General features: G+C 52.9%; 2 protein-coding genes across 4 annotated transcripts in view; both read right to left on the bottom strand.

Annotated features, from left to right (window-relative positions):
• The window catches only part of HSD17B14 (hydroxysteroid 17-beta dehydrogenase 14), a 28,711-nt gene extending 23,911 nt beyond the window's left edge, over positions 1–4,800 (bottom strand). The window contains exons 1-4 of the mRNA XM_075537093.1: positions 4,713–4,800; positions 4,205–4,243; positions 3,978–4,060; positions 2,565–2,631 (exon numbers count right to left, since the gene is read on the bottom strand). Coding sequence (XP_075393208.1) covers positions 2,565–2,631; positions 3,978–4,060; positions 4,205–4,243; positions 4,713–4,800 — 277 coding nt within the window. The remainder of the gene's footprint in view (positions 1–2,564; positions 2,632–3,977; positions 4,061–4,204; positions 4,244–4,712) is intronic.
• A 578-nt stretch (positions 4,801–5,378) lies between these two features.
• Positions 5,379–14,019, bottom strand: part of PLEKHA4 (pleckstrin homology domain containing A4) — a 33,830-nt gene continuing 25,189 nt past the window's right edge. For all 3 annotated transcript variants that reach the window (XM_075537121.1, XM_075537122.1, XM_075537123.1), the window contains 4 exons: positions 9,030–9,191; positions 6,781–6,848; positions 6,279–6,391; positions 5,379–5,845 (listed from right to left, as the gene is read on the bottom strand). In XM_075537121.1, the coding sequence (XP_075393236.1) occupies positions 5,586–5,845; positions 6,279–6,391; positions 6,781–6,848; positions 9,030–9,191 (603 nt within the window). In that variant the 3' untranslated portion in view covers positions 5,379–5,585. The remainder of the gene's footprint in view (positions 5,846–6,278; positions 6,392–6,780; positions 6,849–9,029; positions 9,192–14,019) is intronic.

The raw sequence follows: 14,019 nt of genomic DNA, 5'->3' as shown, positions 1-14,019 counted from the left end.
AGCTGAGGGGAGCAGAAAATGTGTCTGACTCCTTTATGGGCCCCTCTCTCTTATCCTGTATGATTTTACTATAATTTTTATATATTATCACCTTACAATTGCGCCTACGGGCCCTTCGGTTGTCAGAGGCTGGTTTCCTCTGATTACCCAGACAGCTCTTCTCCTGAGATTGGAAATCAGTCACCTGCACCCCGCTTTCCTGTCTCCTTGATTCTATAATTGCAGCCACGTCACTCCTAAGGACCCATTCCACAGTGGGACCGGAGCCCACAGAGATGGGCTGGCACAGGGGCTGCACCAATGGGCTCAAACCTAAGGAGGACAGGTGTCTAGGGTCCTGTGAGAACACCACTAAAGACGGCAGCAGACATTCCTTCTTTTCCGAAGCTCACTCTGTCCGTCAGTCTGTCTTCTCCGCCCAGTTAAAGGACACCAGCTCACCTAAGCTGGCATCCAGCCCACTGGGAGTGAGACCCACCAACACAAAGAGGCACTGATCCTTCAAAGACTTAACTACCCTAGAACATCCTTTGTTCACCCTCTGGCTGCTCTTGGGTCTCACCCTAGGCACACCTACCTGGCTCAGGCTCCCCCCGACTATTTAACTCTTTCCTCACCGCTGTTGTGGTTTATTAGTATTACCTACTTGTCTCTTCCTTGATGTGATAGAGGTTTTCATGGTCTTGATTCCTTTTAAGTTAGCTAGTTCTCTAGCATTATGTTAGAGTAAACCAGCCTCTAAAAATCATGCGGTCTGTGGACTCAACTGTACGGTGATAATCTACAAAGATGATAGTAAAGTCACAGAGAAGAGGAGAGGTAGGAGAGAAGGTAACATAAAGGTGTCAGGCACATTTCATGGTAGCATGCTCACCTCTGGGACGCCCACGAGTTCAGCAGCCAGGTCCGTGCAGACGGAAGAGGTGAGAGTATATTTTCAATCACAGCTTATATATACTTAGGGGACACCGGGGAGGCATGCAAGCTCCCCTGATACAGGTAACCACCTACGTAACAGGAAGGGGTTGTGCCATAGGCAATACAAGCAATGGGAAGGGGAGGATCTCGGGGTGTACCCACAATAGGAAGGGAAGGTACTAGAGGGACGCATGGGACAAGATGGGCACATCCTAGATTCAAGATGGCAGCCTAACCTGGGTCCTCCTGGAGTGGGCTACACCTTGTCTCTGGGCTCTCCTTCAAGGAAACCATCCACTACCCTGATGCTACCTTCAGGGAGAGAGAGAGCTTCTAACAGCTGACTGCTAGCAAGCAGCACACAGCCTGGGGGAAACTCTGAGACTAAGGGCAGGTTCTAATCTTTTTTTACCTGGCTAACCTAAATTCCTTTCACTTCATTTCCTTTGATCTCAGGTTCCTTCGCCTCCCTCAATAAATCCTTTAATTAAAGGTCTTGCCCTGTATCTTGTCTCTGAGGATGATCAGGATGGTGTCTGATGTCCTCAAGGTTCCTATGAGTTCGCCTTGAGGGCACCTCACAGAAGGATGTTCAGAAGGCAAGGAGATAAAAAGAGGGGGGGTCAGAACAACAGACAAGATGGGAGATGGGCAAATCAAGGGGGGGGGCTGATGAGTGCCTAGAAGCCAGGACACCCCTGAAAGAGCACTGACTTCATCCTAAGCCTTTAATGTGAGTCCAAGGCCAAGGCCATCTTGACTACTTCATGTCCACTCTGTGAAGTCCCAGAGACCAGAGAGGCCAGGGGCCCAGAGAGAGCTCCTTGGAAATCCGGGAAGGGCAGGGTTGGCGATCGATTTCAGGATCATGAACAGTTGAGACTTCCAAAAGAGGGTCTTACAACGGTTTGTCCGCCATGGTAGGTGCCACTGTGTGCATCCATCTGGTAGAGGGTCCTTCCTCTCTTTCCCTGTCCCTCTCCTGTCCCAAACACCATGGATGCCTTCTCCGGGGCCTGGTCTCTCCTGAGAGCATGTCAAAATATGTAAGACAAGTCTCACCAGCCTCCTCAAAAGAGCCTCTGAGAGGCATTCTGCCAAGACGCTTTGTTTGTCCTTGAGCAGTCCATGGTGCTGCTGAGATTCTTCCCCAGCACAGTTGAAAGGCATTGCACCCCCCCTCCTTATTCAATGTCCAACCTCACACGCACTCAAAAATGTGTGGTCCCAAATGAGACTCATTAACAGCAATGGATGACGGCTGGTTTTCACAAATAGATAGCCAGGCTTTTCTTCCCAGTCTCTCTTAACCTGGGTGCCCCACGGCCACCTGACTCAGCCTCCCAGCCTCCAGGGACAAATGGGTGGTGGCTGCACAGGTGGTGCATGGGGTGGGGATCGGGCTTGGGTCTTGTCCTTCCTGGAAGGGAGCATCCTACCCCTGAACCTTGGGTTGACCTCATTTGAGATATGTGTAAACTGAGGCACAGAGAGACAAAGATACCAGACAAGGGCATATGGCAGCACGAAGGAGTTAAGACGGAAGGGCCATTCAAGGGGGCCCAGAGAGGGAGTGCAAGATGAGGGGTGTGGCGAGTTGCAGGAGGAGGAGGGACAGGAGGCCCTGGGTGGGGTCCACAACTCACGGTAGCCAGCGTTGTTGACCACACAATCCAGACGGCCGAAACGGCGCAAGGTCTCGGAGACCAGGACCTGGGGAGAAGATAACAACTGATTGGGAACCTGTGGTGGGGGTGGGGGTGGGCTGGTGGGGGCTGTCCTCTCAGCCACAGCAGTGGGGGAGCTAGAGGGAGATGGGACAGCACCACCCACCCCCAAATCACCAGGCATGGGAGGTGAGGGGGCAGAGATCGCAGGGTGGTGAGGGGCTCACCGCAGGGCTGTTTCGGAGGTGCAATGAGAAGGATATAGAGAGCCAGAGTGGGGCATGGGGACAGAGAGCCAGAAATGGGAGGGGAGTCTCTGGTTGGAAACAGAAACCTAAGAGATGCTGACGAAAAAGAAACGATGGAAGGGGAAGGGATCACTAGAATGGACCGTGATCACAGGACTCATATTGAAGGCGATTTAGCCGTGTGTGTGTGTGTGTGTGTGTGTGTGTGTAGGGGAGTGTCACGGGATGCTCTAAGATAGATGTGGTAGTGATTGTCCAGTTCCCCCTTGAAATGATTGAAGGATTGAACTTACTCAATTGTAGGCTATGTCAATTGCATGCCAATAAAACTGTTGCGGGGGGGGGGGGGGGGGGGAGAAAAGCTAGAAACCCAGCATTGGAGGGGAGCTATTAGGGAGCCCCACTTGGAGGAAGTCAGTCACGGAATCCATGTGACAGGTGTGATAAAGGCCTAGTGGGTTCCTCCTCCGGGGACGCTGTGTAGAGGCATTCAACATGGTTTGGCGTCTGACTTTCCAGCATAGACTGCCCTACATACAGGTTCTAACAAACCGAGGTGATCCTGAACCCCTGGTGGTAGGAATGTTTACCTTTCTACAAAGGGCCCCAATCTGCATGTGGCCTGTGCCCAGGCCGACTTCGAGGAGTCCGTGCTGTGAGACCCAACGTTCTCATGAGGCCCCAAACCAAACAAACAGGACCAGCAGGGCCTAGGGTGCGTCCCTGTGTGCTAAATGTGTCCGAGACAGGACCAAGCATGCTTTTCTTATCAAGGAGCTGAAAAAATGGTTGTGAACGTGTGGGAGTCAGAAAGCTGAATTAAACAGAAAGGAAGCTTTTTTGAATCATCGACAAATCGAATGGAAAAAAGTAAAAAAGAGGCTAGTGGAAGTGGAAGTGGAAGGGAAGAGACCATTTCCTGGCGGGGTGTGGGGTAGGGAGGCATGTCCCTGGCCCAGGGAGTATATTTAGGGGAAATGCATAGTCTGATCCCTTTGGGTCCCATGTAACCAAAGAGAGGGGGGAAAGAAAGAGTGTCCAGCATGGGAGGGGGCGGGGGAAGGAGCCCAAGGGGAGAAGAAAGAAGGGGTGGTGACACTTAGAATGGGGTTCCCCCCTCTCCCGGACACAAAAAAATGCTCACCTTCATATCTTCCTCCTTAGTCACATCACTGAGGATGAAAAGGGTACCAGGAAGTTCTTTCTCCAGGACGCGGCCCCCACTCTCTGCAGGGAGAGAAAGACCCGGGAATGGAACTGGTGGGGGGAGGGGGGGACCGGGCTCCTGGGTGTGAGGTGGGGAAGGGCTGGGGCTGAGACTCCGGGGTCTGCAGGAGGGGTTGGAGCAAAAGCAGGGGGGTCCTCACTCACCTTCCTTGTCACAGATAACCACCTGCGCCCCGCTGTCCACTGAGAAGATCAAAGGGAGAATAGGTTACCCGGGCACAACGCTGCCCGCTGGCGGACACCCGGAGGAGGGCCGGGCCGCCCCGAGGTCACCTCGTATTGCGCACGTCTCTTTAGGGTTCCCGGGGCAAAGGGCAGAGGCCCAGCTGTCTCCGCTGCTCGGCCCCTGCTGGAGCCTGCCATGGGCGCCCGGGGCCCTCGTCCCCACCCTCCGGAATCACCCCCAAACCCGCAAGAGACCCATGCCCCAAACCAGCCCTAACCCGGGCAAGGCAACGAAAGAGACGAACTGCCTCTAGACGCAGCCCAGATCTCAACAACCCCAAGCTCCAGGGTGTCATTCAAAAGCCCATCTTGGTGTGGCGATCGGATTTTTACAAGAGCTGTCCCTTCAGTGTTGGAATCGCTGCCTCCCAGCCCCTATTAGTCCCCTCGCGTCTCCCCAAACCCGAGCGCCCAGAGACATACTCACCGAAGGCGCGCACGATCCCCGCTCCGATGCCGCGCCCGCCCCCGGTCACCACCACCACCTTCCCAGCGTAGCGTGTCCGCGTGGCCATCCTGCTCCGACCTGTCCTCTCTCGCTCTACAAACTCCCCGGGCCAGACTTGTGCACACTTGTAAGGTCCTCTAAGGCCGTCGGATCAATTTCTCAATCGAGGCTGGGTTCCAAGGACCCGCCCCAAAGGCGGAGCTGGGGAGGTCTTGGGCCTGTAAATTCCAACCCAGCCCCTTCCACCTTCAGACCCAAGAGCCAGGGCCCTCCTCCTTCCCAAGTAGGAATCCAGGTGTCAAATCCCAGTCCCCACGTCCCTCATTCAGAAATCTTGGTACTCAGCCCTCCAATGGATCTCAGACCCAGGAATCCAAGTCCCCATCCCTTCCTCCCTCAGACCCCTGAGTCCCTGAGACCCAGGAGTTCTGGTTCCAAGTCTCCCCTCCAACCACAGAATCCGTATTCGAGACACCCCCAACTCCTCATCCCTCAGACCCACGAATTGGGCCAGTTCCTTCATCTGATCAAGGAGGCCAGTTGTCTTCCCCCCAGCCCCAGGCCCGCATTCTGGGACTCCAGCTCTGCTCCAGGAGACACCCCAATGTTGCAACTCCAAACAGATCGGGAAGAACAAACAATCTGTTCACTAAAAGTTCAAAGTTTTAATTCAAGCTTGGACAGTGTTGGGAAAATCAAATTTTCGCTGTGGAAACCGGGGTCTCTCCCAGGCGTGGAAGAACCCCCCCCCCCCCGCCCTCGGGCCACGCCCCAGGCGCCTTGATTGGCTCAAGATCTGCAGGCGGTACCTCTAGGCCCCACCCCACACTTTGGTTGATACATTTGGGCGGATCAGAAGCTGGACTGCAGTAGCGTAACTCGTAAGGGCCACGCCCCCTCGGCCGGAGACAGGGCGGGAGGGGCGGTGCCAGGCTCCCACGTGGACTCCCAGGGGGCGGAGCCTCTGCCACGCCCACTACTCAGGCTGGAGGAAGCCCCCGAGTGGGAATTGGCCACCGGAGATCTTGGGGGAGAGACCGCTCGGGGTGTGGGGTCCGGTGGGGGCGGAGGGGGAGGGGGGAGGGGCTCTCCTCGGGCATCCGAATATCCACCTGGAGAAGATGCGTGAGCAGTGAGAATGACAAGCTGCACGTCGGAAGAACCGGTCTGTCCTATGGTGCTGACCCCTCCCCCTCTGCACCCCTCCCCCCGCCAGCCTCCTCCCTCAGATCCAGGGGTTCTAATTTCCAACCTACTCCTCCCGCAGTCTTTCTTCAGACCAAGGGGTCCTAACCCCAGCTTCTTAGACCTAGGAATAAGGACCTCAGACCCCTCCTCCTTCATACCCAGAGGCTGATCCCCACCCTCGGTGCCCCTCCGCCCAAATTATTAAGCCCCGCCCCCCACTTTCCTCTGACCTGGGACCTTAACTTTCTGAGCCCCGCCCCTCTCATTACGCATAAAAAAACAAAGGATCCCCAGCTGTTCCCAGGCTTCTCACTGGGTTTTAGAATTCGACACTTCCAGAGCCCCCCACTCGCTCACCTGTCATCATCCGGTGCCATTGTGAGGCCTCTGTAGCCAGAGCTTGGGAGAGGCTGAGGACCCGCTCCCGGTGACCATCAGATGTGGGCAAATAAGGTGTAGTATTCCTTGGACTAGAAGGGAGGGGGTGAGGGGGGTTGTACACCTGTACAGTGAGACCTAAAGGCCGCGCTAGTCCTTCTGGGACTTGTAGTCCTAAGCACGTGGCTCTAAGGGACCCCAAACAAGGGTGTCTCACAGAAGCCAACGTGCATCATGGAATTTGTAGTTATAGCCACCCCCATCTCCGCAAAGGAGGGGCGGAGTATGGTGATCCACAGGGGGCATTAACCCCTGGAAAGTGCAGTTCACACTGCAAGTCTCCGGCTTTCTGATTTTTTGTTTCACGTGCCCAGTAACCAAGATCCTGTAAATATTCAGTATCCGGAAGTCTTTCGTCGGAATGCCACTCCCCTCCCCTTTGGCATATCGCCCTTCCTGCCCCCAGGTCCGCCCTCCTCACCTACTCCAGGACCCGGAGCTTCGGAGCCACTTCGCAGTCCCCAGGTGTCCCAAGGCATCTAGAGCAGGCTGGGGAGGAATCCGGTGTTAGGATTGGCGTGATGCGAAAGGGGCTCAGAAAACACACAGACACACGCTGTGGACAGACTTCAGTTAGGGGCCCTGCGCTCAAAACTCACTACCATGGAGTCTATTCTGATTCTCAGCGAGCCTATAGGGCAGGGTCGAACCGCCTCTGTGGATCTGCAACACTGTAACAGTTTATGGAAGGAGAAAGCCTGGTCTCTCTGCTGGTGGTTTCAAACTGTTGACCTTAGGGTTAGCAGCCCAACGCACTGCTACACCAATCCTCAAGTGGATTCCAAGTCACAGCAGCCCTAGGGAAGGCTAGAACTGCCCCTGTTGGTGTCTGAGACTGTGACGCTCTACAGGAGTAGAAAACCTCTTACCTGACCCCTACGAGCTCCAGGATAAAAGCATGGAAGGTTAAAAAAAACTCCCTCGGCTTCCTCCGCCCCCGATTCTAGGAAATGACAGGCCTCTCGTGACTTTGATCAGCCTCTGAATCACTGGAGGCAGCGTCAGGACGCCGGCCCTCCAGATTTCCGCCTTTTGTTTCAAGAACGATGAGCTGTCCTGTTTGTCACCCCCCCCCACACACACACACCACTTAGACCCAGAGTTGTGCATTTCCTGTTCCGCTGATGGCACAAACATTCCAACCCGGTTAACAGCATGGTCAGGGGTTCAAAGCCACCAGCCTCTCTGAGGGAGAACGGACGGGCCTGTCTGCTCTCCAAAAGATTTACAGGCGGGGAAGCCCTGCCTAGGAATTGGCAGTAACTCAATGGCAGTGGGTTTGGTTTGGGCTTGGCATCATGTACCAAGGAGCCCGGATGGCAGTTGGAACCCCCTCGCCCTGCCTCAGGAGAACGGTAAGGCCATGTCTGCTTCCACTGAGCCCCAGTGGCCTGGTGGTTACCCACTGCAAGTTGAACAGTTTTAAACCACCAGCCCCTCCAGGGAGAAAGACAAGGCTTTAACTCCTGTACTGAGATACGGTCTCGGAAATCCACAAGGGCAGTTCTACCCGGTCCTGCCTATAGAGTTGCTATGATTTGAAATAGACAGTTCTCCTACAGGGCCACTAGAAATCAGAATCGACTCACCACCACGGTGGGTTTTATCATATGTCTATTGATGGTAGCTACCATGGAGCCAGCTCAACCTGCTATGAACCAGAGTTTTCGTTGAGTGGCTTTTGGGAATAGACTGCCAGGCCTTTCTTCCTCGTGTTTGTTAGTCTGGAAGCCTCCGCTGAAGCCTGCTCAGCATCAGACAAACACGCAAGTCTTCACTGATGGGCGCGCGGTGGCTACTGGGGTGCAGGACTTGATAAGGGTCAACGTCAAGGGGACCTGGACCCCTGTGTCCCAAAAGAAAGGTGGGAATTTCACTACCCTGGAATCACCGTTGCCCCCATAACTCGTCTCTACCTCCCGGTAGACCACCATTGGTGTGTCCATGTGTCAGACGAGGTGGCTCCCGTGTTGCTGTACTACTAGAAGTTGTCACTGGTATTTCAGCCTTGGGGAAATCAAGTGATGGCATTGCATTGGGTCGTTCTGCTGCACAAGACCTCTAAAGCATTGAAAAACCAAGAGGGGACTGGGAGGACTAAGGTGGGCCTAACCCAACCAGGGTATCTTCCGTCACCTCCTACAGCCAGCAGGCTCCTTAGCGGCCAGGAGGGTGAGACTTCATCCATCTCACATGTTAGCGTGAGGAACCAGTCCCTGGAGAAGGGCACCGTGCTTGATAAAAGAACAGGCCCCCAAAAAAACAAAAGAGGAAAATCCTAAAGTAGATAGACATGGCGGGCTGCGACGAAGGATTCAGACAGGACCATACCTGTGAGGCAGGTACAGGACCGGGTGGGGTTTGGTACCCTTGTACATGGAGGCCCTATGCGTCCAAACCTAACAATCTCCCAGAAAGAATGGAGGGGCGGGGCCTCAGCGATCAGTGATTGGAGGGGCGGGGCGGCGCTCCAGAGGCCACGCCCCAGAGGGGGTGGAGCAAGATGCAGACTCCACCCACCTCCCAGCCACACGTCTGGGGCGACTCTGGGAACCGAGGTCCGGATGAGGGGTTGGTAGCGAGCACCCCACTTTACGGAGAGGCGGATTGAGGCTCAGACTCGCGTCATCGCCCGCCCCCCCCTTCCCACCCCCACCCTCTGCTCCTCACCCTGGGCTCCGCGTCGGGCTGGCGTCGCGCGGGGGGCAGGGTCCGGCCCAGGGGGAGGAGCCTGGGGGAGGCGCTGGGGAGGAGCGGCCTGGCCCACTCCTGGTGTCTGCGCATGCGTTCCAGCTGCTCCTGGGCGCTCATCCGGGGCCGGGGCGGAGGGGCCTGCAGAGAGGAGCATTGCGGGCCTCAGCCGCGGGCCCCCCATGTTCCCAAAGCCTTGTTCCCCCACGGGGTCCCAGAGTGGTCGCCGAGCACCCAAACAGACTCCGCACATTCAGACCTTCCGGGACCCTAAGCACCCTGAACGTTCATTCTGAGCCCTGGGTCTGCAGAATGTGCAAACCTGGTGGCGTTGCGTGTACACGTCAGACTGCTAACGACAAGGTCCCCAAAGATGCGGCTGTCTACGATCCTTGCGGAGTTCAGTCTCCGAAACTCACAAGGGGCAGTGCCACCCTGCCCGACAGGGTCGCCATGAGCCGGCATCGACTTGATGGCGGTGAGTTTTCAGGTGTTGTTTCTGAATTAGGTTTGCAGAGGGGCTCCAATTTACAGCAGAAGCCCCAAATCCACCCTGAGTCTCCCGAGAGATTCGGTCTCCTCTGAGTCCTTTCTGAGCTGTGACTGGCATGTGGGAAGCTCTGCCCACAGTTGTCAGGGCTTCGCCTGGGTGTGCCAACTCAGTGACCCCATAGGACAGGGTAAAACAGCCCCTGTGGGTTTTCTAGGCTTTAAGGGAGTAGACAGCCTCTCCCCACACCCAGGAGGGACTGGTGGATTTGAACTGTTGACGTGGTGGTTAGCACCCCAACCTGTAACCCCTATGCGGCCAGGGCTCCCAGTCATCCTATTAGGAATGAGTTAAATCCATGGTTTGACCAGCGAGAGCAGGCTGAGTTTTAAGTTGCTAATTTTGTATTGCCCTCCAATGAAGTTACAAATATCCACATGGCCTTTGGCAGAAATAAAAGAAAAAGTGCCCTGGCCCCACTCCAGCTTAGCACCATGGTGGAATGAACAGGCTGGAATGAACAAAGTCCAAGGTCCGAGTGGAGACCCAAAGCCCAACTGTGGACAACTGGACGGACATCCCCTCACAGAAGGGTCGCAAGGAAAGAAGGAGACAGCCATGGGGCAGCGCAGCCCAGAGAGAACACAGAACATTCCTCTAGTTCTTTAATGCTTTCTCCCACCCCCACCCCCAACTATCATGGTCCCAGCTCTACCTTACAAATCCAGCTAGACGGGAACATGTGCACTGGTACAGATAAGAGCTCTGGACACACAGGATCCAGGACAGATCAGCCTCTCAGTAATGGGAGTATCAATACAAGGAGGGCGGGGGAAAGGTGGGGGGAGAAGGGGCAGAAACGGGAAGAGACTATAATGAACGACGTATCACACACACACACACCTCAAGTGGACAAACACAGAAGCGTGGGCAGAGGGAGACAATGGATGGTGTAAGCTGTAAAAATAATAATTTAACCTTATGCAAAGGGCTTAAGTGGAGAGCAAATGCTTTGAGAATGATTGGGGCAAAGAATGTACAGATGCGCTTTATACAATTGATGTATGTATGTATGGACTGTGATAAGAGTTGTATGAGCCCCTAATAAATTGTTTAAAAAATAATTTATAATTTATCAGGGGTCCATGAGAGCGGAAGGAGGAGGAGGGAGGGGAAATGAGCTGATACCAAGGTCTAAAGTAGAAAGACAATACTTTGAAAATGATGATGACATATGTACAAATGTATTTGATACAAGTGATGTATGGATTGTTATAAGAGCCCCCGGTAAAATGATTTCTTTATAATTAAAAATAATAATAATAAAAAAGATCAAGTACCACTTCTGTTTCATTGAGTTCTGCAGTTACTGTCATTGTTAGGTGCCAGGGGATCAGTTCCACCCCATGGCAGTCCTGTGTAGAACATCATGAAACACTGCCCGGTCCTACACATCTTCACTGTGCCTTTTAAAAAAAATCATTTTATTGGGGGCTCATACAACTCTTATCACAACCCATCCATCCATCCATCCATCCATCCATCCATCCATCCATCCATCCATCCATCCATCCATCCATTGTATATCAAGCACATTTGTACATTTGTTGCCATCATCATTCTCAAAACATTTGCTTTCTACTTGAGTCCTTGGCATCAGTTCCTCATTTTTCCCCCTCCCTCCCCATTCCTCCCTCCCTCATGAACCCTTAATAATTTATAAATTATTATTTTGTCATATCTTAGACTGTCCGATGTCGCCCTTCACCCACTTTTCTGTTGTCCATCCCCCAGGGAGGAGGTTATATGTAGATCTTATAATTAGCTCACTGTTTCTACCCCACCTTCCCTCCACCCTCCCGGTATCGCCACTGTCACCGCTGGTCCTGAAGGGATCATCTGTCCTGGATTCCCTGTGTTTCTGGTTCTTATCTGTACCAGTGTATATCCTCAGACCTAGCCAGATTTGTAAGGTAGAATTGGGATCATAATAGTGGGGAGTGGGGGAGGAAGGAAGCATTTAGGAACTAGAGTAAAGTTGTATCTTTCATCTTTGCTACACTGCACCCTGACTGGCTCTTCTCCTCCCCAAGACCCTTCTGTAAGGGGATGTCCAGCTGCCTAAAGATGGGTCTTGGGTCCCCAATCTGCACTCCCCCTCATTCACAATGATTTGATTTGTTGTTTTTTGATGCCTGATCCTTTCAGCACCTCATGATCACACAGGCTGGTGTGCTTCTTCCATGTGGGCTTTGTTGCTTCTCAGCTAGATGACCACTTGTTTACCTTCAAACCTTTAAGACCCTAGGTGCTGTATCCTTTGATAGCCGGGCACCATCCACTTTCTTCGCCACATTTGCTTGTGCGCCCATTTGTCTTCAGCGATCATGTTGGGAAGGTGAGCATCGTGGAATGCACCGTATCTGAGCCCCTTGTTGCAGCCGCGGCAGTCATGTTCAAACGGCTGTAGGAATCCATCTGGGTGGGAGCCTTCCTCTTGTGCTGCCTTTCCCTTTCACCCAGCAGCATGTCAAGAATTACAACCAGAACATTCCATGGAGGGCAAGAATGGGGAGACTTGTTGTCGGGAGAGGCCAGTCGGTCCCTGGAGGAGGACACCGTGCTTGGTGAAGGAGTGAGTCCGTGAAAAAGGAAGTTGGCCCTGCACAAGACGGATTTGGGCATAGCGGCTTCGGCCCCGGGCTCCGCAGGATCGCTCAGAACCAGGCCGTGTTTTGCTCCATTGGGGCTGCTTTGGGCGGGAAGCCACTCCAGGGTACCAAACAAGAACAATCAGTCCTTCCCGAAGCAGACTGGCACGTCTTCCTCCAGAACAGCAGCTGGAGACTTTCAACTCTGTCCCTGGGCATCTCTACGGGCTTAACCGCGGGTGTAGCCAGCGCATCTTCCGTTTCTCCTGTAATTAAGCCCGTCTGCCTCAGCCCGCGCCCTGCAGTCAGTTCCCCGCGCGGCCGCCAGACGGCGAGCGCTCCTGCTTTTTAACACGAAAGAGACCTGTGGTCACTTTTGTCCCTTCTCAGCGGTGGCTCCCACCTCCGGACCAAGTGACCGCAAAGGTCTGGTGTCACACACACATGCACACACACACACACACACACACACCGGACCAAGTGACTGCAAAGGCCTCATCACACACACACACACACACACACACACCAACAACGCGGGCTCCAGCCACCCTGGCCTCCTCGCTGCCTCTCCCACCATTCAAGCACTGTGCTGACTTTGAGCCTTTAAAGTGAAGGTTCCATCTGCCTACAACACGTTTTTGGAAAACCCCGCGGGGCTCCCCAGACATCCCAAAGCCCCTTCCCTGGCTGTTTTTATGTCTGTTTCATAAGTAAAACCTGATCCTCCCGCAGTAAAATGATTTTTATAAAAGAAAAAAGGAAGGGGTAACCGATTGATTACAAGGATCTACATAGAACCTCCTCCCTGGGAGACGGACAACAGAAAAGTGAGTGAAGGGAGACGTTGGACAGAAAGTAAATGATGTATGTAAGGCATTGGGTTCATATGCTACAAGAGAATTCTTTAAAGTTTGGGTTTTTTTTAAATAATTTTATTAGGGGCTCATACAACTCTTATGACAATCCATCCATACATCAATTGTGTCAAGCACATTCGTACATATGTTGCCATCATCATTCTCTAAACACCTGCCTTCTACTTGAGCCCTTGGCATCAGCTCCTCGTTTTTTCCCCTCATGCCCTGCTCTCCCGCCTTTTCTTGTTTTTTTTTTGTTTTTGTTGTCATTGTTTTGTTTTGTCAATTTGTCTTGCTCTGTCTTTTTATTTTTGTGCATTTTATTATCTCTGCAGGTCTATCTAGATAAGATAGGCTGGATAAACAATCTAGAGGCAAAAATTAAGGGACCAATGGTTCCTAGGGGACATGGGAGAGGGGGAGGTGAGGAAAAGAAAGTAGTGTTAACCAACCCAGGGATAAGGGAACAACAAGTGATCCAAAATCAGTGGCAAGGAGGGTGTAAGAGGCCTGGTAGGAACTGATCAAGGGCAATGAGAGGAATTGCTGAAACCCAAATGAAGGTTGAGCATGATAGTGGGACAAGAGGAACGTAAAAGGAAATAGAGGAAAGAACTAGGAGGCAAAAGGCATTTTTAGAGTCTATTTGAGGATGGGGAAATAGATCTATGTGCATATATTTATAGGTTTAGTATTAAGGTAGCAGATGGATATTGAGCCTCCACTCAAGCACTCCCTCAATGCAAGAATGCTTTGTTCTATTAAACTGGCATTCTATGATGCTCACCTTCCCAAAACGATCGCTGAAGACAAATAGGTGCATAAGCAAATGTGAAGAAAGCTGATGGTGCCCGGCTATCAAAAGATATAGCATCTGGGGTCTTAAAGACTTGAAGGTAAACAAGTGGCCATCTAGCTCAGAAGCAACAAAGCCCACATGGAAGAAGAACATGAGCCTGTGTGATCATGAG

The sequence above is a fragment of the Tenrec ecaudatus genome, chromosome 18 (genome assembly GCF_050624435.1).
Source record: "Tenrec ecaudatus isolate mTenEca1 chromosome 18, mTenEca1.hap1, whole genome shotgun sequence".
In the NCBI taxonomy this organism is placed as follows: domain Eukaryota; kingdom Metazoa; phylum Chordata; class Mammalia; order Afrosoricida; family Tenrecidae; genus Tenrec; species Tenrec ecaudatus.
Note: the sequence above shows the minus strand (reverse complement) of the source record. Positions and strands in the feature narration are given on the sequence as shown.